The sequence below is a fragment of the Pelodiscus sinensis genome, chromosome 3 (genome assembly GCF_049634645.1).
Source record: "Pelodiscus sinensis isolate JC-2024 chromosome 3, ASM4963464v1, whole genome shotgun sequence".
NCBI lineage: Eukaryota > Metazoa > Chordata > Testudines > Trionychidae > Pelodiscus > Pelodiscus sinensis.
In genome coordinates this window covers 20,916,467-20,942,983 of record NC_134713.1, presented here as the reverse complement: position 1 = coordinate 20,942,983, position 26,517 = coordinate 20,916,467, and the positions used below count along the sequence as shown (strand labels likewise).

General features: G+C 43.1%; 1 protein-coding gene across 3 annotated transcripts in view; it reads right to left on the bottom strand.

The window, feature by feature from the left end:
• Positions 1–26,517, bottom strand: part of SMC6 (structural maintenance of chromosomes 6) — a 117,745-nt gene that overhangs the window by 51,496 nt on the left and 39,732 nt on the right. For all 3 annotated transcript variants that reach the window (XM_075923453.1, XM_075923452.1, XM_075923451.1), the window contains exons 15-20: positions 21,366–21,567; positions 21,082–21,196; positions 17,392–17,552; positions 12,657–12,792; positions 9,118–9,198; positions 6,106–6,276 (exon numbers count right to left, since the gene is read on the bottom strand). In XM_075923453.1, coding sequence (XP_075779568.1) covers positions 6,106–6,276; positions 9,118–9,198; positions 12,657–12,792; positions 17,392–17,552; positions 21,082–21,196; positions 21,366–21,567 — 866 coding nt within the window. The remainder of the gene's footprint in view (positions 1–6,105; positions 6,277–9,117; positions 9,199–12,656; positions 12,793–17,391; positions 17,553–21,081; positions 21,197–21,365; positions 21,568–26,517) is intronic.

The window sequence follows — 26,517 nt, the reverse complement described above, 5'->3', positions numbered from 1 at the left end:
CTGGACAAGAATGAGAGAGGTTCAACATGTACCTAGATTCATTCACCTCTCCCTCTCTCTCTATATATATATTCATGCAGGATGACAGTGGTGTTAGCACATCAGACTGCATCCTGCTGTTCTCCTCTGTCCTTAGCCACATAGCCTCCCACCTTCCTGGGTGACCCCTGGCCGCTCACACATAATCTAGCTCCTGGATAGAAGGGGATTGGTTTGGAGTTGAGCCCTATTTTAATGATGAAGGTTGGTTTTTGTTTACATGAGGCCCACAGAGCACAGCTCAGAGATAGATGCACAGACAAACTCTCTGAAAAACACAGTAGATAGATGTGCCTTTCTCTGTCCCTGCTCACCTAATGGGGTTGTAGCCTTCTTATTCCTCCTCTTAGCCTCCCTGTGGTCATTCTGCAATATAACTTTCCCTCTTGCGAAGCCCCTCCCTTTTCATTTTATGAGAAACAATCGAATTCCATGTACATCCTGTTGTCCTGGGACAACAAAACCCTTACTTGCTCTATGAAAAGAGGGAGCTGAATACCAAATTTGGTGATCCTAGCTCTTACCATATATAAGATTGTTAGGCCCTAGAAGATTGGGCCTAGTTGGGCCCAGTGCAGTTGGGGGGAGGGATAGCTCAGTGGTTTGAGCATTGGCCTGCTAAACCCACAGTTGTGAGTTTAATCCTTGTGGAGGCCACTTACGGATTTGGGGCAAAAATTTGTCAGGGATGATACTTGGTCCTGCTGTGAAGGCAGGGGACTGGACTTGATGACCTTTCAAGGTACCTTCCAGTTCTAGGAGATAGGCAATCTCCAATATTTATTTATTTTATTTATGCTAAGACAGATCAAAAGGAAGCTGACAAAGGTTTCTGGGTAGTCCCAGAGCAGAACTAGAGACATGGTTCAAGCAAGGGGTGCATCCTACATACTTGCTTAAGTTGCAAAAGTAAGATAAGTGAAAAGCTGCATTCTTGTACCTGCTGTGATGAGGAACAGCTTGTTTTGAGAACTGATAAGGTAACTCCCTGTTTCTGTTCTCCCTCTGATCTTAAACTGACTCCTCAATGTCTTAACTCCCTGTTTCTGCCCTCCGTTTGTTCCTAACTCCCTGTCTCCTTGTTGTCTGGTACCTGTCTTCTGGGCTGATAAGAAAGTTGCTGATGCATTATGAATTGCTTAAAGCCACGATGTATAGTTGGCTAGGTATGCATGAACACTAGAAGCTTCCAACTAGTTAAGGGGGGTGGGTTGCTTGGGCAAATGTTTTATGACGTGACAGAACTGTCTATATAAACCTACTTGTTACTGAAATCGTGGCTGGTTCTCTTTGGAGACGGGCCGCTCTCTATTGTTGTGTGCACTCTTCAATAAAGAGCTTGTGATTGGACCTTGCTGGTGTTGCCTGTCTCTTTGAAGTCAGACAACAAACCGAAGCGGTCTGGGTTCGAGTCCCCGACAAGATGTATTCTTGAACGAATGTACTCATAGACAGAGACAGACAGACACACCATTTGTAAAAGCAGCGAGGAGTCCTGTGGCACCTTATAGACTAACCGAAGTGTTGAAGCATAAGCTTTCGTGGGCAAAGATCCACTTCGTCAGATGCATGTAGCTAAAGCTCTTGCTGTGCAACTGGACAAAGTTCTAGGACAGTTCCTCAGATTTGTCATCTAAAAAAAATGGTTCAGGTTCTCTCACGTCATCACCTTTGAAGACAAATGCTAAGAATTTATTTTGTTTGTCCGCAATGACCTTATCTCTGAGTGCTCCTTTAAGCATCTCAACCATTCAGTAGCTCCCACTAGTTGTTTAGCAGATTTCCTGTTTCTGATGTTAAAATTTTTTTTTACTATTACTTTTTGGAATTTTTGGCTAGTTGTTCTTCAAATTCCTTTTTGGCCTCCCTAAATTATATTTTTACACTTCATTTGAAAGTTTATGCTCCTTCCTATTTTCATCTCTGAGTACATCTACACTGCACCGTTATTTCGAGATAACTAACATTATTTCGAAATAATGCAAGCATCTACACAACCATTCCATTATTTTGAAATAATTTCAAAATGTAAAACTCATTCCACGAGGAACAACACCTATTCCAAAATAAGGCGTGTGTAGACACTCCACTACTGCTATTTTGAAATAGTTCCCCATCAGGACCATTCTAAGTTGTTCTTTGCCAGTGTCTCCTGGAGCTCTAAATAGAGATAGCATGTTTAGATTAGGGAAGCCTGCTTCAGACTAATTTTGAGGCTTACCTGCTATGCAGACATGCTATTTTGAAATAAGCTGTTTTGGAATAGTTATTCCGAAACAGCTTATTTCAAAATAAGTGTGCAGTATAGACATACCCTCTAGGATTTAACTTTCACTTTTTAATGCAAGTTTACACATTTTTTGCTTGGTTGTAAAGCCTCAATAGCACTTTTTTGTTCTCCTACTGTTTTTTTTTTTTTTTTTTTTTTTTTCAGTTTAGGATATACATTTATATCCAGAGTTCTCACTTTTGGCACTATACCTTTTAATTTCTGTTTATGTAACTTCATTTTTGTATAGTTGCCCTTTTTAAAATTAAAGTGTTGGGTTGCTGTGGTGTTTTTCCTGCTACAGAGGTGTTAAATTTATTTATATTATAGTCACTATTTCCAAGTGGTACAGGCATATACACCTCTTGACCCAGATCCTGAGCTCCACTTAGGATTAAATCAAGAAATGTGTCTCCTCTTGCGGGTTCCAAAACCAGCTGCTCCAAGAAGTAGTCATTTAAGGCATAAAGAAACTTCATCTCCCGGAAGTGACATTTACCGTCAATAAGACAGATGAAATCACCCATTATTATTGATGTTTATTTTATTTTCATAGCTTCTTTAATCTCCCTTGGCATTTCACAATCACTATCACCATCCTTGTCAGGTGGTCAGTAATATATCCTTACTGCTATATTCATATTATTAAAGCACAGAATTATGATCCATAAAAATTCTATGAAACAGTTTTGTTCATTTAAGATTTTTACTCAATTTTATTCTATGCTTTCTTTCACATATAATGCCACTTTCCTACCAGCAAGACTGGTTCTGTCCTTCCTAGACCAGGGGCAGGCAACAAAATGGTGGTGGTTCACCAGGGTTAGGTCACTGCTGCTATATTTACCTACATATTTGCAGGTATGGGCAATCACACCTCCCAATGGACAGGAACAGTGCTCCATAGCCAACAGGAACTGTGATCCCTTGTACTTGTGGAGACGCAGGTAAATACAGTAGTGTGGGGGCCTGCTAGCAGATAAATCTGGTATACCAGATCTGGCTTGTGGGCCGTTATTGGCTCAACCTTGGCCTACATTGTCTTGAACAAAGTACAGCTCCCCTTTCTCTGGGAGGATTCCATTTTCCTAACTTAGAAAATTATTGAATCTCTTTGTTACGCCATACGTCTTTGCTGCTAACAGATAAGACCCCACAGACCCCACCTTGGCTTTAGACTGATGAGAATTGGTAAACCATCTCCCGCCTTTCAAACATAATAGGATCAAATTATTAGACATTGCATGGCTTCAGAGCTCCCCTGCTCCAGAAAATGAAAATATCTCTAAGTTTTCCGGCCAATGGGAAGTGTGATGACTGTGCTGGTGGCAGGGGAAGTGAGCGAAATCTCCCCTGCACACAAACAACACAGCCCTTAGAGGCACATGCCCCAACAGCCAACCACTTTGAGTGGCCGAGGACTGCAGCAGACAGGGTCCAACCCATTGTTTATATTTTGCCCATCCCTGCCCTACACTGACACAGAACAAAGTATATTTCAGTGGTCCCCAATGCAGTGCCCGCAGGGGCATTTATATGCGCCCGCTGAATGATCTGGGTCGGCTCTGCCATGGGCGCGTGGCACATGTGCGATGCTAGCCCCTGGGCATACGGCGTATGGGCGGCCCCTGCCTCGGGCGCGCGGCACATGTGCCGGCCCCGGGCACATGGGCAGCTCCTGCCCCTGGACATGTGAGCGGCCCCAAAAGGTTGGGGACCACTGGTATATTTAGACCACTGCTAACAAGATGTTTGTCTAACTTTCTCTTAAAAACCTTGTACTGTGGAGATTTCATAACCTTCCTTGGTAACGTATTACAGTAACTATCTATCCTTATAGTTAGAAAGCTTTTCCTAATATCTAACCTAAATCTCCCTCTGATGAAGGTTATGGCAATTATTTCTTGCCCTACCCTTTATCTGACAGAGAAAACAATTGATCACAATTCTCTTTCTAGCAGTCCTTAACATATTTTGACAACTGTCACACTGCTCCTCACTCAGTCTTCCTCTCTCAAAACTGAACACAACCATTTTTTAGCATTTCCTCCCAGGCAAGCTATTCTACATTTGTGCATCATTTTTTTTTTGCTTATCTCTGGACTATATCCAGTTTGTCCTAACATTTCTTGAAATGGGGTGCCTGAAACTAGAAACACTACTCCAGCAGAAGCCTTCCAATGGCCAAATAGGACAAAACAATAACCTCTATTTTCTTACATACAGTGTTTCTGTCATTAAATACCAGAATATTAGTCTTTTTGACATCTTCATATTGTTGGCTAATATTCAATCTGTGATACACCAGACCCTCTGACCCTTTTCAATAGTATTACTAACCTAGTCTGCTGTGTTTCATTTTGAAGTTCTGAGTTATTATTATTTTTTAATTTCCTAAGGGTAGTACTTGCACTTTATTGAATTTCACCCTCTTGATTTCAGAATGTATCAAGGTGATTTTGAACTCTCATACTGACCTTCAAAGCACTTGCAAACTGTCCCAGCTGGAAGTTACATTCAAATTTTATAAACATATACTCTATTTCATCATTCAAGTACCGTATATACTCGAGTATAAGTCGACCCGAATATAAGCCGAGGCACCTAATTTTACCACAAAGAACTGGGAAAAAATATTGACTCGAGTATAAGCCTAGGGTAGGAAATGAGGCAGCTACTGGTAAATGTAAAAAATGAAGATAGATACCAATAAAATTACATGAATATTTATTTCAAAGAAAAACAATAACCTAGCTCTGTAAGTGGAAAAGGGGGTCAACAAAAACAATATCTCCACATATACCATTCCCCCGACACAGAGGATAAAATATTTCCACAATCCCTGGGCAGATCCTGCTTTCCATAAGGATTTTATCTTTTCCATTCAGGCCCCTTACCTTATCTCTTCAGCCTGCGCCGAGCCGCGCTTCTGCCTCCGGACCCGCCCCCTGCCCACAGCACAGTGACAAGCCAATCACTGGCAGTCACTGTGCAGCCAACAAGCCTATGTATGTGCGCTGTTCATCGCACATACATAGAGCTTTCAGATCTCAGAAATTGACATGAGATACTTTGATGATGAATTTACAGCGCAGTCCATAACAGTAACACCTCCTGACAGATACGACAACCTGGATGCCTTAGAACCTGACCAGCGTACTCACTTTCCTCAGTTCTCGAGACGCTGACTCGAGTATAAGCCGAGGGGGGCATTTTTCAGCACAAAAAATGTACTGAAAAACCCGGCTTATACTCGAGTATATACGGTAATTAATGACAATACTGAACAGTACTAGATCCAGGACTGATCCCTGAAGGAGTCCACTACATATATCCTCGCAGTCTGACAGCAAATCATGGATAATTATCCTGATTATGATCTGTCAACCAGTTGGGTATTGCTCTTATAGTAACATAACCTAGATTCATATTTCCCTAGTTTGCTCATGAGAATGACATGTAGGACTGTATCAAAAGCCTTGTTAAAAATCAAGATAAATCATGAGTACAGCTCCCACTGCATCAACTAGGACAGTAACCTATCAAAGAAAGAAATTGGGTTGGTTTGACATGATTTGTTCTTGACACACTAGCTTTTACCTATCATGCTATTATTCTCAAGGTGCTTTCAAATTAATTATTTAATACTTTGTTCCAATATCTTTCCAGATACAGAATTTAGGCAGACTGGAATCATTGCCCAGGTCCTTTGTTCCCCTGTTTAAAAACTGGTACTATTTTTGTCAACAAATGAAACAAGTATGTTTTTAAAAGTTGTATATTTGCACAGTTTGTACCTTAACTGGACTAGCTATTTCTTCTACTTGGTGAAGCTTTTCTTTAATTTCTTCAAGTTTATGCTCTGCCACTCGTAGAATATTTTTCAATTCTTCCATTTTTCCCCTTTGTTGTTGCATATCCTGCTTAACAGATTCCATCTTATGCCTGTTCTCTTGAGCTTCATCTTCCTGTTGGCATATAAATACAGATTTGAAAATTAAGAGAAAAAAATACCACTCTTGGTCACTACACAAGATTTTAATTTCAGAATTACTTTTATGGCTGTGAAATTACATGCAACAATGTATTCAACTCTATAATAAGAATGAATATGCATCAATAGGTTAACACACCCAGGAGGGGGATATTGCTGGGAGTTGTTGAAGACCACCAAATGAAAGATGAGAACTTGAGTTACTCCTCAGGCACCTATCTATAAGGTATGGAAAGAAAAAAATTATTTCAAGGGACTCAATTTAAGAGACATTTGCTGAGGTCTCATACAATGAATGTTAAAACATCAGAGTTTCAAAAATCAGATGAAAGATTTAGCACAAAAACTGTTACACTAAACATGAAGTAAGTATTCTGAACATAATTTCCTGGATACCAATGAGTTAATCACTGGATGTTGGTGATTGACTACAAACTAGTTATCGTGAACTATTACATTCAATATGAGCAAACAGAGAACAGCCCCCACCAGTAATATTAACACACACACACACACAAATGCACAGCTTCAAAAAGGGCTGAGAAAAGTTGAGACATTGATGTGGAGGGGGGGAAAAAGTGAAAAAAGTGATAATTCTTTAAGAAGAGTTTATTGAATGGCCATAAATTCATAAACATATCTGTGCTGTCCTGGAAAGAAGCAGAATGATGTATTTGTATCACATGAGGGATGAAGCTTTTTTTCCAGTCCATTAGACGAAGAGGAATATCTATTAGATAAAAAACTACACACTACCCACAACTTAAAATGGGTGAAAGGAATTTGCACCAACAGTGCCTAAATCAGCTGGCTGAAGTGATTTCTAGTGCACTGATGTTCATTTTTAATAAATCTTAAAATACCAAGGAAATTCAAGAAGACTGGAAGAATGCTAATGTGTCAATACTTAAAAAGGGCAAACACAATGACACAGTTAACTACAGGCAGGTTAGAGTGATCTAAGTCATAAACAAAACAATGGAAAAGCTGGCATGCATTTAATTAATAAACAATTAAAAGCATAATATCTTTAATGCTAGTCAACATGCTTTCATGGAAAATAACTAGTCAAACAAACCTTTAATAAAAACAAAAATTTAGCTGATCAAGGTAACTGGGCAGATGTCATATACTTAGAATTATATAAGGCATTTGACTTAGTACCACTCTACACAATATTTATAAACTACATGATAAATTGATTAAGGACTGACTGGCAGATCTTAAAAGTAACTCGAAACAGGGAATCATTATTAAATGGGATGTTTCTAGGGTTGCCAGCTCTGACTAAAGCTATGTCGGGAGATATTTTCCCCAACATTATCTACTGTCATTTTCTTAAAATAGTCTATTAAAATCTCCAGGATTGTTTTCAATAGTAACTGGCAGACTGATGCCAATTTCAGGAGACTCTAGGCCAATCCTGGATGGTTAGCAACCCTATATATTTCTAGTGGGGCTCTGCTGTAATTGGTACTAGGGCCAATGTTATCATGTTACAATTTAAAAGAATGCTGTCATTATGAAGATGACTTTACAGTCATCTTGGTCTGTAAAGAGAACATTAGACAAAATAAGTTACCTCATTTGCCCAGGTACAGGAGAAAAACTCTTCAACATTTTCAGTGATTATCTCAAAGTAAATAATAAATTGCATATGAAACAGATTAGGGGACTGGTAAATAATGAGGACAGGAAAGTCCTACAAAGCAATATGGATTGCCACTAAATTGGGGTCTATACAAATAAGATGTATTTTAATGTAGTAAAAAGTTGTTATACACCAAGGAACAAAGAACGCAGAATACAGAATGGGAGACTGCCAACTGAGAACCAGAACTCAGTCAGATTTAAAAGTCATAGTAAGCAAGCAAGCTTCACAGTGTAAATAAGGGAGCTATGTAGCTTTAACATTCCTGGTCAGTGGGGTGTGAGATGTTCATCTCTGCCTAGGAGAAGTGACACTTGGAGCTGAAAGCCAAAAGGTGGGTGCTGTTGGTGGACCAAGGAAGAGAAACAGATGAAGTTACCATGAAACTGACACTGTGTACAATTCTAGCATCCACATTTTTAAAAGAATTTTGAAAAATTGGAGAGCGTACAAAAAAGTGACAGAGATGATATGAAGGTGAGAGAAAATGTATTGTGAGGCTTAAAGAGCTGAATCTTTTTAGTTTATCAGAAATATGATTGAAGGGTGATTCAAAGAAACTATTGGGTACTAATAGGCTTTTTAATCTAGCACAGAAAAAAGTAACAAGAACCAATATCTAGAAACTGAACCCGACAAACAATCTAGAAGCCAGACACAATTTTTAAATATATTAATTTTTTTAGACAAGGATGATTAATTATTGGAACAAAGAGAAAAGGTGGATTTTTTCCTCTTTTTGGGTACATCTAAACTGCACGGTTATTTTGGGATAGTGGAGTATCCTGAAATAGCTATCCCGTGTCTTAACAGCAAGCCCGTTATTTCGGGCTCACTGTTCCAACGCCCCTGTAAACCTCATTCTACGAGGAATAAGGAACATTTCAGAATACCGTTTTATTTCAAAATTTGGCACTGCGTAGACAGTACCAAATGCTTAAATAAGCTATTTCAAAATAGCATTGAATTAAGATAGCAGTTTGCATAACTCAATCTTAGTATCTTATTTGAGTTATGGTGCAGTGTAGATGCATCCGTAGTCTCCAGATCAAGATATGTTCTTTTGTGGAAGACGTGCTTTAGCCAAACACAAATTATCATTACTAGCATTTAAAGAATAGTATTATACATCAATGTGAGAAAGAATACAGTAATCATTCTTACTAATGTAGAGATGTCTACTGACTGGGGTTCTTCTACATTCTCAAGATCAGTTATTTCTATGTTTAGTCTTCTTATTTTGAACTGAAAAAGGAAACAATTTTTTCTTAGCACATTACAGGTACAAAATCCATATTACAACAAGCACATTTTGATCCGAGGAGAAGGAGATATCTTATATTATTCCAACCCCTGAAAATTACATACATTTAAAAAAAACAAACACACTCCCAACAATGAAGCCAAATTTTTTTTTTGAGGGAGAAAAAAAAATTGAGTAAAACTTCTGCATATTACTTTTAAAAAATCCAATAGTTTAATTTTGTTCCATGAACTCGTATGACTGCTTATGTGCACTTTAGTACACATACTTCCATACATAAGCAACTGTTTACTTGGTAACTGGACCATCATTGCTCGATATAACTGAACTGTAGATGCTAGCCTACTATAAAGAGGCATTCAGAGAAGAAGAAAAATGACTGATTGGAAAGAGATTCATAAGCGAAGCTAAAAATAGGTAAGTGCCTCCCAGCCAGAGTCTGCCTCTGGTACCCCACCCCTTTTCTCTCCCAACTACTTGCCCCAGGTTACCACCCAAGCCCTCTGTATCCCCTCTCCCTGCTTCCTCCAGGTCACAACTCCCACCGAGACCCTACACCCACTCAAACACCACCCCAGGCCAGAATCCTCTCTTGCACCCTTCCTGACTCCGTACTCTGTTTCCCTGCCCCAGGTCACCCCCAAAACCTTCTGTACCTCTTTTCCCCCCTTTTCTCCAGGTCACAACTCCCTCCCAGACCTTGCACTCCCTCATATAGCCTTCTCCCAGGTCAGAGTCTTCTCCTGCACCCACACCCCCTCCTGGACCCAGCACCCCAAGCCACTGCCCCAGATCATAGCCTCCTCCTTCACCCAAACTCCAGACTCGTCTCAGACTCCACACACTCTCCTACACCCCAGTCCCGTTCTGTACCCAACCTCCATTCCAGACCCTCTCCACAGAAGTGCAGCCCTTAACCATTTACCAAAATCATTAAAAATTATTGTCCACCCCTGGTTAGGCACTAGTATGTGTCACATGATTTTATTTTATTTGTATCCCTTTGTTTACAATACAGAATACTCACATTTATTCAAAATGCTATCATCAGAACTGCTGCATTATTTGAATTCCTTCCTTGTCCCATAGGATGCATCATTTAGCCTGAGGGAGGACAAGGAAGGGATTCAGATAATGTGGAGGTTCAGATAACATAGCAGAGAGCCTGCTGCTGAATGGGAGTGTAGGGAGCCTACTGTCATGAAAGTGAGCAAGCTTTGGGACCATGATAGTAGAGCTGCAGAAGGCTTCTTGTGCTGCTGTACAGCTGTTGACACCCACCAGCACCTTGAAGTACAAAGTGCAGGAAAGCTGTGGTCCTAGCTAGAGAGCTCTGCTCTGGCTCAACAGGTCTGCAGCTTCCCTCTGTATCTTAAACATGCAAAGACATGTTATCAGCCTTGCAGGGAGACCTTTGCAGTCCCAGTCAGGGTCTGGAGTAATGGGAGAGCACCCCTTTAACTAGGACCGCCAGGAAGATGGCTCTGGAGGACGACAATCCGACTGCTGACTGGATAAACGGCTTTTGCCTTCTTACATAAGAACATAAGAATGGCTGTAGTGGGTCAGACCAAAGGTCCATCTAGCCCAGTATCCTGTCTGCCGACAATGGCCAGCACCAGGTGCCCCAGAGAGGGTGGACCAAAGACAATAATCAAGCGATTTGTCTCCTGCCATCCCTCTCCAGCCTCTGACAAACAGAGGCCAAGGACACCATTTTATCCCCTGGCTAATAGCCTTTTATGGACCTAACCTCCATGAAATTATCTAGCTTCTCTTTAAACTCTATTATAGTCCTAGCCTTCACAGCCTCCTCCGGCAAGGAGTTCCACAGGTTGACTACACGCTGTGTGAAGAAGAACTTTCTTTTATTAGATTAAACTTTCTTGATTATCCTAATGCCTGATTATGAGAGTCCATACTATTATGACAAGTGCGGGTATACTATATTTGTTTATCATTTGATTCTCTATTTTTTTATTAAATAAAACGTATACTTGACTTTTGTTATGTATCTATCTATGTGCTGTCCATTATGCATCTCTGTGTTAAGCTGTAATGTACTGCTCCTTTGGGAACAATAGGTTTGGTAATTATGTGAATACCCAATGTGGGGGGCTCAACATTGCATGGGACTGGTCGAAGGTTTTGGGGACTGGAGTATGCCTACTATCAGCTGCATGAGCCTGCATATGTGTGTGTGGGGGGAGAGGGGGGCGGGGGTGTCGCCTGTAGTTTGGAGTCAAGGAGCTGACCCTAGCAGGTACAGAGAAGGGTTCCTCACATTAAAAAATAGATGTTAGCAAGGTGCCTCAAAACGCTGAATAACCCTAAGAAGTGTGTGATAGGACAGACAGACCCCGCACTGAAGGATGGGGAGTAGCCGAGGCCCATCCAGCTCTGCTGGGCATCTCCCAGCAGAGCCCAAGTATAAAGGCAGAGAGCCCTGCAGCGAGGAAGGCTGCTGGGGGAAGGAATAGGTATTTCTGCAGCAGCTGAGACCCGAGTCGCCACCCGCAGCCAACCCCGGAACCAAGTCACAAACCACCAGCCCCTGGGAGGCAGGAGTGCCTGCAGCCTCAACGCCAGCCCCAGTAAGGACCAATCTGGGAAGCCAGAAGACTGTGGGGGTACCAGGGTGTGGTAGGAAGCAGCCCAGGGCAGAGGACTAATAGCGTGGCTCGGTGTGTACCGGCTGGATTCCCTGCCGAGCAGGCAGGAGCCATAGTTTCTACCTAAAGGGCCCTGGGCTGGGACCCAGTGGAGAGGGAGGGCCTAGGTCCAGCTACCACCCTTTTCCCTCTCCTGGACAATCAACCCCCTGGCTGGGAGAGGCTTTTCAGGTGACTAGGCCTCAAGGACAGTCTATCCCGAAAGAGGGACCTGAACAACTTTATGACTAGGCTGCAAGGGCCGTGTATGCGTTAGTAGCCAATCAGAGAGCCAGGACAGGTGGCCCCAAAGCCGAGGGGGGATGCGCCCCTCAACAAAATGTCACAATATTATTAAAGAGTGAAGGATGCAAATTCTAAACAGAAAGAGAACTTAAAGATGTTTATGATTTCTTCAAACAAGGATTGAATGTGATGACATTTTTTAAAAAATAGATTAAGGATCAGAGATACATACTCTAGAAAACAGTAATTATTATATTGGTCACACAAGGAAAGTGAATACCCTAACTTTTAATAATAATTTACCTCGGGAAAACTCATAAAAATATGGTGGTGTGAGCATTTATAAAACTGCAAGGGGAGAATACTAGCTTCATAACGCAATGACACTAGAGCCTGAGACTCTGCACATTTTGAAACAAAAGCATGCTTTCGTTCTGTGAAAAAAAAAATATGAAAATCACTTGTTTAAAAGTGCATGGTGACTAATACAATAGGCTAAAACAGCTGCATTTAATTTAGCATTTACTATTAAATATTTCTACCTGCAATTCTTTTTGTTTTCTACGATGGTGATTAAGATACTCTTCATTCTGTCTTGTCTCGTTTTCAGTGGCACGTAAACAATGCTGAGATGATGATAACTGTGACATTTTGTTTTCAACTTCTTTCTGCAAGTGACTAAAACAAACTTTATCATAAGATCATATACTCTCCAATTACAAATTCTACCAAATAATAGCTATAAAACTAGCATTCTGATACTGGCTCTCCTGACCAATATGAGAGATTGAGTGTTTTATCTTTAATTCATAATTGGTTATCATCAGACAGCTATTTTGTATTCTCTGTTCAGTCCCTAGTGGGTACTGCACTCATGTCAATTAAACTACCATCTTATTAAGAATTGTTATTTACAGACTTAGCAGAAAAAATAAGTACCTGAACTAGCACACTTTAAGGCCAGATTGTTACTTTGTTCCAACCAAAGTTCTAAATCAATTAAAATAGTCACTAGTTAGTATGGAGAAACTTGGCTTTCTGCCTCCCACACTTGTTTTTTTTAAGAAGAATTTCAGTCCTTAGGAGAGTCAATATAGCACTTTAGCGAGCAGTAAATTCACTTGGAAAAAACCAGACATTCTGGATAACCTTCATATATAGTGGACAAATACTCATATATAGCTTTTGTAACTGGAAATTGTAGCAGAAGCATCTCAGCTGACAGCAAAAATCACTTTCTGCATGCATATTTCAATATGGGCTTCAGTGTTCATATTTAAAAGAAACAACAGATTAAACCTTATATTGAGATCATGTTTAATAATGTTTATAGTATAAGAACTAATAAAAATTTTTATAACATAAAAGACTAAATGAAATGACACACTTATCCTTTCTATTACATTTTAAAGGAGACTTGGGCTTTTAAAAGACAAACCTCTCTCTCTACTCTCAGAATTTGCAACAAAAATATTGTAGTATTTTGGTAACAACTGAAAACTTGAAAGAAGTGGTGGACTAGAAACTGACTATCAAAATAAGAGAAGGTGACTGGTTTATTTTAATAATCTAAACGGAAAAAATACCAATACTAAACACCATCTTAAGAGCAAAAAGTTATTAGAATGCAAAAATCGTTAAATATCATTGTGTTATTAGTTAAAGAGACTTCTTTTAAATACACTCTAAATTCAACACTATCTGCATTATAGCTTAGTCCCAAAAATAAAAGTATTTTAATGATATTAATTGGGGTGGTCAAAAAAGTTACCACCACCACCTTTGAAATCTTTCAAGAGTAAATGCTGGTTTCCTTTTAAAGCTTGCTGTTTTGAAAAAGTAGACTCTCCAGAATAATCAAGATGCCTACATATATTTGCCTGTAGCTCAGCCAAATGCTTGGAACTGAGGTCTGGTCAACACCACAGTTTAAGTCAACACATGGCAGCTTACATTGACCTACCAAAAAATTCTTATCCAATCTTATTAAATCAAGTACAGTAAACTTCCGATAATCCGGCACCTTTAGGACCCAGTGGGTCCCGGATTATCAGATTTGCCGGACTATCGGAAGGGGGGGGGGGGGCTATGAGCGGTCTGGGGTGGGGAGGGATGCCACTCCAGACCCCTCATAGCCTCCCTTTCCGATAGTCCGGCTCTGCCCCAGGTGTCCCTGATTCAGCCACTGCTGGTCAGTTTCAGCAGCGGCTGAATCGGGGATGCCTGGGGCAGAGCAGCTGGAGTACTGCGGGGTTGGTCAGGTAGCGCCGACCCTTGGCGCGGCGAGACAAACCTGGCAGCACCCCAGCTGCTCTTGGGGACGCCTGGGGCAGAGCAGCTGGGATGCTGCCAGGTTGGTCCTGCAGCGCCGCTCCTCGGCGCTACTGGACCAACCCGGCAGCACCCTAGCTTCTCTGCCCCAGGTGTCCCAAGTCAGCTGCTGCTGATACTGACCAGCGGCTGACTGCAGGAAGCCCGAGGCAGAGCTGCTCTGCCCCGGCTTCCTAGAGTCAGCCGCTGGTCAGTTTCAACAGCAGCTGAATCAGGACACCAGGGGAAGAGCAGCTGAGGGGCTGACGGGTTGGTCTGGTAGCGCCAACCCTTGGCGCTGCGAGACCAACCCGGCAGCACGCCAGCTGCTCTACCCCAGGTGTCCCCAAGTCAGCCGCTGCTTAAACTGATCAGGGGCTGATTCCAGGAAGCCCGAGGCAGAGCAGCTCTGTCTCTGGCTTCCTGGAGTCAGCCGCTGATCAGTTTCAGCAGCGGCTGCATCGTGGACCGCTGGGGTGCTGCCGGGTTAGTCCCGCAGCCCGGAGGGGCAGCGCCCCAGCTGCTCTGCCCCGGCTTCCCCGATTCAGCCGCTGGTCAGTTTTAGCAGCTCCAATGGTCCAGCTGCTCAGAGCACTTCCGGGTTCCTGATGGTGCCGGACCATCAGGAGTGCCGGACCATCTGACGCCAGACCATCGGAGCTTTACTGTACATATTTTCCAGAAGTATCTTGTATAATAGATTCATATTCTTTACTTCCTTCTTAATTGTTCTGCGCTTGTGGCATGTGGATACGGCCCAAATACATTGGATTTGCAGAGGCAGTATACTTTGAGAAATCCAGTCAATGATGATGTAGTTAGGTTGACACAGCAACAGTGTAGAAACTACTCTTATATAGACTATTATTGGTTTTCAGAAGCTATCCCAAAATGCCCAATACTGACAGTACAATTGATACAAGTACTCTTGATGAGGATGTACACCACTAACACAATACAACATGCATAGTCAATGCAATTATTGCAGTGGCTGTTTGCCAACATAAATTAGCTTGACTTAATTTTGTAGTATAGACATGTCCTAACAAAATAGCTACAACCCTTTTAACATAGGGCATTTGGAATAGAAACACTAAGTTATCTTATTTTCAACCTAAGCATTACTCAATTTCACAGTATTTTTTGAGAGACCCTTCAGCTTGCTCTTTGACCAAGATTGCAAAATGAAAGGAAGGTAACTAGATTTCTCATAGAATACTGGCTCTGCAAATCCCATGTAACTGGGCCATATCCACATGCCACAAGCTCAAAAACAATTAAGAAGGAAGTCAAGAATATGAATCTATTACACAAGATACTCCTGACCAATCTGATTAGCTTCTATGAGGAGGTAACTGGCTCTGTGGACGTGGGAAAGTCAGTGGCTGTGATATACCTTGACTTTAGCAAGGCTTTTGATACTGTCTTCCACAATATTCTTGCCAGCAAGTTAAGGGAATGTGGATTGGATAAATGAACAGTAAGATGGATAGAAAGATGGCTAGAAGGCCAGTCCCAGTGGGTAGTGATCAACGGCTCGATGTTAGGATGGTGATCGGTTTCCAGCGGAGTGCCCAAAGGTTCGGTTCTAGGACCGGTTTTGTTTAATATCTTTATTAATGACCTGGATGAGGGGATGGATTGCACCCTCAGCAAGTTTGTGGATGACACTAAGATAGGGGGAGAGGTACAGGGAGAGGTAGATATGCTTGAGGGCAGAGATAGGATCCAGAGTGACTTAGACAAATTGGAGGATTGGGCCACAAGAAATCTGATGCGGTTCAACAAGGACAAGTGCAGAGTCCTGCACTTGGGATGGAAGAATCCCAAGCATTGTTACAGGCTGGGGACCAACCAGCTAAGTAGTAGTTCTGCAGAAAAGGACCAGGGGGTTACAGCGGATGAGAAGCTGGATATGAGTCAAGAGCCAAGACGGCTAATGGCATATTAGGTTGCATTAAGAGGAGCATTGCCAGCAGATTCCCCTTTATTCGGCTCTAGTGAGGCCACATCTGGAGTACTGTGTCCAGTTCTGGGCCCCCCACTACAAAAAGGATGTGGACGCATTGGAGAGGGCCCAGAGGGCAACCAAAAATGATTAGGGGGCTGGAGCATATGACCTATGAGGAGAGGCTGAGGGAGTGAAGCGAAGAGTGAGGGGGGATTTGATAGCAGCCTTCAACTTCCTGAAGGGATGTTCCAAAGAGGATGGAGAAAGGCTGTTCTCATTAGTGACAGATGGCAGAACAAGGAGCAATGGTCTCAAGTTGTAGTGGGAGAGGTCCACGTTGGATATTAGGAAAAACTTTTTCACTAGGAAGGTAGTTACCTAAGGAAGGAATGGGTTACCTAAGGAAGTAGTGAAGTCTCAATCCCTAGAGGTGTTGAAGTCTCGGCTTGACAAAGCCCTGGCCAGGTTGATTTAGTTGGGATTGGTCCTGCCTAGAGCAGGGGGCTGGACTTGATGACCTTCTGAGGTCTCTTCCAGCTCTATGGTTCTATGAAAATATATACCTGATTTAATGAGATTGGATAAGAATTTTTTTCCCCACAAGGAAAGAAGTGTGATGCAGGCACTGGCATGGAGTTAAATCTATAGAAAAAGAGAAGTCAACTGAAGAGAGGGGTATCTTTTTCTACAACACAGAGGGGAGTAGAATTGTTAAAGGTTAACCAGTAAGCTATAGCTGCTTACTAGTTATGGTTATCCATTGGGGGCTGCAGCAGTCCTCCGCCCACTGCAGGCAGGTGGTACTCAAGCCACAGAGGGCGCCAGCCCTACCTCCATTTAACCAGTTAACTAATTAAACAGGACTTTACATCCTAGAGAGGAGAAGTTTATTTTTAATATTTTGTGCTATAAAACACTCCAACTCCTCAAGCAGTAGAGTGACAAAGAGCAAAAGGTATTACTTCTAACATCTTAAAAGAGAATACTTTGTATTTCAAGCAATACATGACACTAACCTTATTTCTGCTTCCACATCTTTACTTAGGTATTTGGGCCTGGTATTATCAGATGAATAATAACGTCTTTCAAACACTTGATCACCCTCTGCAGTAAAGGCTTCTCTACAGTTTTTTGGAGGCCTGTTCTTCTGCATTACTAGACGAGCCTGTTGATTACTCTGAAAAACACAATGTATCCTCTTATAAAAAATACTCACAATGGCTAACAAACAGAAATGTTATCTATGTGCCTGATCCTTAAAAGTACCCACAAGTCTCACTACTACTACTTTTGGAAAAATACTCCATAACCAACATACAGAAAGTTGTACTAGTTTCATCATACCACCTTATTCACACCTTCAGTAAAATTAATGCAGTTTGTGCCAGATGAGTACAGATTTTTGGGACAATACAAGTTGAATATATTTCTCTTCAGGTTATACGGGGAGGTTACTCACTTGGTAACTCCAGTTACTGCACAAGATGAGTAACCTTCCCCCCTTTTTCAAGGAGCCACCTTGAGACGACTACGAAGCAGTATTCATGTTCAGTGGTGAGTGCTTCAGTGAATTTAACTTGATAACTGCATGTATTGTTAGGCCAAAATGCATATCGGCATCTGAAAACTGGATAGCATATTGCTGCACGAAGGTATGTGCTGAACCTCATGTGGCAGCTCTGCGGATTTCTTCTGTTGGTATGCCCTAGAGGAAAGCAGTTGTTGCTGCCATTGCTCTTGTGGAGTGAGCCCGTATGGCTGACAGACTCCTTTTAGAATATGTTGTACGCTAGGTGTATGCAGTCCAAAATCCATTTAGAGAATCTTTGTTTAGATATGGGTAACCCTTTTGATCTCTCTGTAAATGACACAAATAGTCACAGAGATTTTCGAAAGGGTACTTGTAAGTACAAGGTGACTGCCCTGCAGACATTAAGGATGTGTAGCACCCTTTGCTTTAGGGAAGACGACAGGAAAGCTGGGGAGGAATCTGGGGTGAGTACAGAGGACCACTCTGTCCCTATGAAATATTGTGTATAGAGGGTCTGCCATTAGTGCTCCTAGCTTGCCCACTCTTCTTGCAAAGGTAACTGCAACTAGAAAGGCGACCTTCACTGATAGATTTAGAAGGGAACAGATGGCTAATGGCTCAAAGCACTTAACTATTAGTGCCCTAAAGACAAGGTTGAGGTCCCATGCTGGAATTGGGTCTCTCTGCTGTGGAAACATGTTGTGTAGGCCCCAGAGGAATCTCTTGATGGATGGATGAGTGAAAACAGAATAGCCCTGTATTGGCAGATGTAGTGCCGTTATGGCAGCGAGATGTACTTTAACTGAACTTAATGACAGTCCTGAATTGTATAGTTCTAGCAGGTAAGTACTTTTGAAACCCCAGTCTCTATTGGAGTGCAGTTCTGTTTTGAACACCAACTGTGAAGTGACGCCATTTTTGTTTGTATGTTTTTCTGGTTGCAGGTCTGCAACAGTTCACAAGTATTTACTGCACTTCCTCGGGGTATGCCACTTCTGCTAGTGTCAACCAATCACCATCAATGCATGAAGATGGAATGTGAGGACATCTGGGTGATGCATCTGCCCTTTCTGTTGTATAAGCAGAAATCAGACCAGAGGAATGCAGGATGGTGGATGTACACTCATCTGCAGCAGGGAAGGATGCCAGATTTGCCTGGGACAACTTGGGGCTATGAGTATGGCTTTGGCTTTGTCCTGCTTGATTTTCAGAATAGTGCGCTGAATCAGCAGAAAGGGTGGGAACGTGTATAAGAGGGGTGCTTTCCAATTTATGCTGAACATGTCCTCCAAGGATTGGGGACCCATGCCCATTCTGGAGCAATAATACGGGCACCTCTTGTTTTTGTGAGGTGCAAAGAGGTCTACCAGTGGAAATCCCCAATTCTGAAACAGATGGTTCAGTATGGTGGGGTTGATCTCCCACTTGTGCCTGTGCAGGAAGTTTCTGCTGAGACTGTCTGCCAGGACCTTGTCCTTGCCTGGGAGGTAGGTTGCAATCAGTCTTGTTTCTCGGGATGCACCATTTCCAGTTTCACCATTTGCCAACATAACTGGTAAGAGTAAGCTCCCCGTTGTCAATTCATATAACACGTTTGTGACATTGTCTATTAATATCTGGACTATTTTGTTCTGGATCAGTGGCAAAAACTGAACAAACACATTGTGCACTGCCCTGAGATGGAGTAGATTTATGTGTTTGTTCGCCTTCTCCTTTTCCCACTGGACTTGTATAACGTGTTTGCCCAGATGGGTTCCCCGGCCCATTAGAGAGGCATCTGTCATAATTGTTAATGTTGCAGATGGATGCTGGAAAGGGACCCCTCTGCACACATTGTGGTGTAATGTCCACCATGTGAGGGTGGACTTTATTTTGTTTGGCATGGAGAGGTGTCTGTTTATATGGTGTATGTGTGGCCTGTACACTGTCCTTAGCCAGGCCTGCAAGGGTCTCATGTGCAGCCGAGTATCTGGAGCTACAAACATGGCTGCTGCCACATATCCCAGAAGTTGTAGGCAGTGACATGATGTTACAGATGGGCTGGCTTGTGCCAGGGATATCAGGTCCTTGATAGCTGCAAAACCGTGTTCTGCTAGTGATGCTATTGCTTTCCTGCAGACCAAGTGCACTCTATAAATTCTATCATCGGAGTGGGCGTGATGGCACACTTTCCCAGATTTATTTGTAGGCCCTGAGTGTTGAACATTGTTCTGCTGTCTGCTACTGCCTGCTCTGTGTTACATGCCATGGGGCCTTTTAGCAGCCAATCATCTAGGTATGGGAATATTGTGATGCCCCCTTTCCTTAGGTGGGTAGTCACCACTGCCAGTACCTTTGAGAAGACCGCTGGGGCTGCTGAGAGCCTGAAAGGCAACACTTTGTACTGGAAACGTAGATCTCCTAGTGCAAACTGCAGAAACCATCTGTGGGATGGATGTATTGAGATGTGAAAATACGCATCCTGAAGGCCGAGGGTAGGGAGCATACATCCTTTTTCCAAGGCAGGAATGATGGTGGCTAGGATTACCATATTGAAATGTTGATAATGAACTTGAAATGTTGAGTTTTCGGAGATCTAAGATCGGTCTCCAACCCTGACTTCTTGATGGTGAGGAAGTAGTTAAGTAGCATCCCTTCTCCCTGCGTTCTGGTGGTACCTCTTCTATAGTCCTGGCCCCACAAACCCTTTAATGGGGATAAAGACAGGGGGAGGGGGAGGTGGAGAGACCTGCATGTGACATAGTGAATTCTCTGGTACAGCACCAGTCAGGTTCTAAGGGTGCCAGACTGGAGAAGCTCAACATGTACTAATTTTTTACAAATAACTATTGTCAAAAATACGTGATAAAAACCACATGGGAAGCTCTGACTCTTGTATGAAGCAAGCAAACAGGGTTGGGGAGATGCAGCCTTTATGTAGCCATAGGAGGGGCTGAGGACCAGAAGAGGGCACTGCTAAAAAAGTTCTCTGGCTTCAATGCATTCACCAGGTGTGTATCTAAGAATATTAAATAGAATACATCTGCAGCCATTAAAAAATACCTTGTTTCTATATGTAACTGGGGGCAGCAAGAAGCAATCAGGTTGCTTTTTTTATTATGATTACAAAAAAACTCATTAGTATCTTAATTCATTTGAAAATTTGTAACAAACTAATATGGCATTTCTGTCCTACCTTAATTAGCAGGATTGTTTCTATACTCCTCATGTCAATCAAACAATTAGCAATCACTGCATTATCTATTTCTAAAGCTGTAAGGACTGATGGGAATTCTGGATGGTGAACTGCCCTACAAGAAAAAACAAAACAAAACTGAAATGTACATATTTAAGCCATTGAACCTGCTTTACAAATTCATGTGACCAAACGTTAGAAAATGCTTTGTACACTGGAATTACTATTAAGCCATTTGGTTCAAGATTCCAAAGCAGAAATTTTATTCAAAACTTGGAGCTCACCTGTGTTTGACATCATAAACTTCATTTCGAAACCTACTAACAATTATTTGGGGCCGATATCCAGATGTATAAAACTTTGACATCAGTGTCTGAAGTGTTCTCTCATCCCGATGATTATCACAACAAAATGCTTGCAGTAGGCTTTTTAAACAAGTTTCAACAGCCAAAGTAAGTTCAGCATCTTTGAGACAAATGAAAGCACCTAGTATACACAAAAGATAAGACTTCAGAGGTACATACAAGCGCAGTGAAAATGTAACTATTCTTTACTTTTGTTTTTTTTAAACCAACATTTGAAAACATTTAAAATTTTTAAGATCAGGTTAGGTTTCCAAAGCAATAATAGTTTTCTTACATGCAAATTTATCTTTTCACAAATACTTTGAGAAGCAGATCGAAAGTTAAATGAATACTAGAAAATGGCTAAATAATAAGACCACAAAGATAAAGACACTATATAAATCCATGGTACACCCACGGCTTGAATACTGCGTGCAGTTTGGGTCATTCCAGCTCAAAAAAAAAAAAAATTTTTAATTGAAAAAGGTACTGTGAAGAGCAACAAAAACAATTAGCAGTATGGAAGAGGAAGTTACTCACTCTTGAAGTAACAATTATTCTTCGAGATGTGCTCCATGGGTGCTCCACTCTAGGTGTCGGGTCCCATCCTAGCGCCGCGGCTTGGAGATTTCTCATAGCCATGCTCCGCGGCTCGCGCATGCGTGCTTCCCTAGCAAGGCGTTCACGCCTTTGATCAGTTGCACGTGAACCATATGACATGTTTCCAAAAACGTCGTGCCTCTGATGAGGCAATCGTCCAAATAGGGGAAGATTGTCACTCCCAATCTGCGCAGATGGGCCACAACCATTACCAACGTTTTGGTGAAAACCCTGGGAGCACATGCCAGACCGAAGGGCAGAGCTTTGTATTGATAGTGCTCATTCCCCAATTGAAAACGGAGGAAATGTCTGTGAGCCACATGGACAGCTATGTGGAAAAAAGCATCCCGTAAGTCGAGGACTGCAAGCCAATCCCCTTTGTTCAACAACGGAATGATAGTTGTTAAGGTTACCATCTTGAAGCGAAACTTCTGAAGGTGTCGATTTAGCTTTCGAAGGTCTAGAATGGGTCTCCAGCCTCCCGACTTTTTTGGTGTGAGAAAATATCGGGAATAAAAGCCTTTTCCCAAGAACTGTTTGGGAGCTCTCTCTAATGACCCAATGTTGAGCAAACATTAAACTTCCTGTTGTAGCAGTTGCTCGAGAGAGGGGTCCCTGAAAAAGGATGGGGCAGAGGGAGTGGCAGGGGGAATAGAGAAAAAGGGAATGGAAAGGCCGGACTACACTATTTCTAGTACCCATCTGTCCATGGTGATGTCGGACCAACGATGGTAAAATGACCGTAGGCGATGATGAAAAAGTTGGATAGTCTCGTCTTCCGTGCTGATTGCGGGTAGCTGGCTTGCATCCTCGACAGACAAGTCAAATTTGCTGCTTAGTTGACGACTGATTGGTCGAACGGGCCTATGGGGTTGTTTGCGCTGAGGACATTGTCTAGGGCATTGATTGTCGAAGGGCATGACTGCTGTCTGAAGAAATAAAAATCATATCTTCGTTGATAAGGAAAATAACGTCTACGTTTGAAGGAGGGAGTGTACATCCCAAGTGTACGTAGAGTGGTGTATGAATCTTTTCCCGAGTGGAGGACTTCGTCGGTGTTCGCTGCAAAAAGCTTAAGCTTGTCAAACAGTAGGTCCTCAACCTTGCTTTGCATCTCCTTTGGGGCTCCTGCAGATGACAGCCATGATGATCTCCTCATGGCAATACCTGTGGCAGTAGCTCTAGCCGCTGTGTCAGCCACATCCATGGCTATCTGCAGTGCTGTACTACATGATGCGAACCCTTCTTGGACTATTGCCCTCAAGAGTGGCTTCTTGTTGTCCGGGAGATGATGAAGTAACTCCGCTAATTTGGAATAATTATCAAAATTAGGGTTTGATAGATGGGCCGAATAATTTGCGATGCACAGTAGAAGTGTAGCTGAGGAGTAGACCTGCCTATCAAAAATGTCCAATTTTTTATTGTCCTTGTCCGGAAGCATATTTTTGTACTATGGTGCTTTAGCCCTACATTGTGCTGCGTCCACTACTAACAAGTTAGGCTGAGGATGATTGAACAAGAAGTCCAATCCTTTCACCGATACAAAATATTTTGTTGGCCTTTTTACTCATAGGTGTAACCAATGTTGGGGTCTGCCATATCTCATCCGCCACTTCCATGATCGCATCATCAATAGGTAAGGCGATATTTGCTCTTTGTTGTGGATGAAGATTTTTCAAGAGACGTTGCTTTTTAACCGGAATATCCATTGGCTGTATTTCCTGTGTGCCCGCCACACGTTTAAAGAGGTCTTGGAATTGTCTCAGATCATCCGGTGGAGAGACGTCAGCTGGAAATATCGCCTCATCCGGAGATGACGAGGAGCAGTCTGCTGGAGAAGTTTCCAGTGTGGGGTCTTCAACTTCAGACAACTGCCCCTCTTCCAGCTCGAACTGGTCTAGTTGGATTGTTGGACTCTTAGATGGAGAAGGTGAGTCTAGGTGCTGTGATTGATGAGGTAAGTATTTTGCACTCAATGGTTGACAAATGCAGGAGGATCCCCTACCGGAGGACGATGTACGATCACACTGGGTACGATCATATGATCTATGGTAGCTGTCATAATAGCGCTCAGAACACAACAGGGAGGAGTGGCATGACGAGCGTGCTCTATCATGCTGGATATAATAGACACGGCATGGGGAGCGTCTACCAGGCTCGTATCTTGAGGATCGACTGGGTGAGTGGGACTGAACAGGACCGACGTGTTTCTAGATACACTGTGTCCCTATAATTACGCCGTCCATACGTGACCCGTGTAGGAGAAACACTATAGTCACGACAGCGACCGTACCTTCACGGTAAAAAATCTGGAGACAGGGATCTGTCTCTATAATGAGTCTTTGATAATGCCTTCCTATGTAGGGAGGTGTCTTCTGCCCTAACAGCCAGGCACCAAACAACAGTGGAGAAGTGCTGGGGAAAGCAGCTGTTGCTGCGTAGATGCTGGTGCTGGCAGTGTGTCCAGTGCCGGACTCAGCAGCGGTGCCGGGGTTGAGGCATCAAGACCTTCTGCCTCGGAGCCCGGTGCCAGAGGAGACGGTGCTGTGGAGGACGGTATTGCCAAAAGCGGGGCCAGTGAGGCAGGTGCTGTTATAGCCAATGCCACTGAAGCTGGTACAGAGCGGCTGGTCAATTGCGGCACTGGCGTCAATTTCACATAGCACACAGCTGAGGCCGGTGCAGACTTGCCGGCTAGCTGCGGCACCGCTCCCAATGCCGACGCCGAAGCCACTCTCGCTCTCAGCAGTGGGGGCTCTCTGATGGCCGCCCCAGCAGATTGTCCAGACCCCTTAGGGGTCATTTTGGACGCCCCTGAAGCCGTTGCAGCTGCTGAAGGGAGGGATCGCACTGGGGACGGCTTCAATCGCTTCGAGCCGGCTGGTCCCGGGGAAGCCGCCCTGCGTTTTTGTTCAGGGTCTTTTGTGGCTGCGGGAGGGATCAGATCAGGCTGTAATGCCTTCCCGAACATCTGCATTCTTATCTTCATCTCCCGCTCCCTCCGGGCTCTCGATTCTAATTTTCTACAGTGAGAGCACTTCTCGGGGACATGAGCTTTCCCCAGGCACCTATGGCAGGTGTCATGGCCGTCAGCCGTTGTCATGGGCTCACGGCATGTCAAACACTTTTTAAAACCAGTCGATCCTGGTACTTTCAAAATGAGTAAAGAATAAATGCCTGTATAAGCCCCGTGTGAAGCCTTGTCAATTTCACTTTTAGCGCTTTGCGCAGCGCTTTAAGAGAATCGGCTTGAGGAAAAAAAACTGTTTTCTTTTTTAACTTTATTATGAACAGGAGAACCAATTAGCAGGAACATGACTAATACTAACAAATTTAACTATTTACAGATGCAAAAACTGACTGAAAACATTCTGAAGAGAAATATTCAGGGAGCTCCGACCACGACCTGAAGCGGTTGAGAGGAACTGACGGTTGCTGGCTCACGTGCGGCTGATCAAAGGCGCAAATGCCTCGCTAGGGAAGCACGCATGCGCGAGCCAGCAGAGCACGGCTATGAGAAATCTCCGAGCCGCAGCACCGGGACAGGACCCGACACCTAGAGTGGAGCACCCACGGGGCCACTCGAAGAAGAACTGTTTTAATATTAGGAGAGATTACAAGGACTGATATTACACTGCTTATAAAATAAATAACAATGGAAGGATATAATTCAGGGGTGGGCAAAAGCTTCTCAGTGGGATGGCTTTGTTCTGCCTAGGGCTTTGATCTGGCCCGCGAGGCAGTTTCAGGCCCCACCCCCAGCTTGTTGCCTCAGAGCAGGAGAGAGGCATGAGCCCTTCTAACTGCTTCTATTTAAAAGGCTCGTATCTTCCCCACACCTTGGGTAGCAGCTGTGGAAAAGGCACAAGGCCCTTTAAATAGAAACAGTAGAAAAAGCTCTGATTCCCTAGAAATGTGCTAGAGGGGAGCTGCAAGTCCTTTGAGCTGCTTCTATTTAAAGGGCTCTCCTGTTCCCTGAAGCTGCTAGATAATGCATTGCCTGACAGGCAGGAGGAAAGGGCCAGCCCTTTAAATAGAAACAGCTGAAAGGACTTGCAGCTCATGCCTTCACACAGCTGCTAGGCAATGCATTTCTGTTTAAAGGAGAGGCCTTTAAACAGAAACAGCTGAAAGGGATCACAGTCCCAGGCAATGCACTAGAGGCACCAGGAGCTGCAAGCCCTCACAGCTGTTTCTATTTAAAGTGTTCTCCGTCCCCTGGGGCTGCTAGGAGCTATGGGGAAGGTGCAAGCCCTTTCAGCTATTTATATTTAAAAGTTATTTATATTTAAAGGCACCTTCCCTGTGCCTGTCAGGCCACGTATTGCCTAGCAGCTGCAGGGAACAGGAGAGCCCTTTAAAACAAGAACTCAAAGAGCTTGCAGCTCCCCTCTAGCACATTGCCAGAGACATGGGATCCCTTTCAGCTGTTTCTACTGAAAGGGCTCTTCAAGTCCCCACAGCTGCTAAGCAATACATAGCCTGACAGATG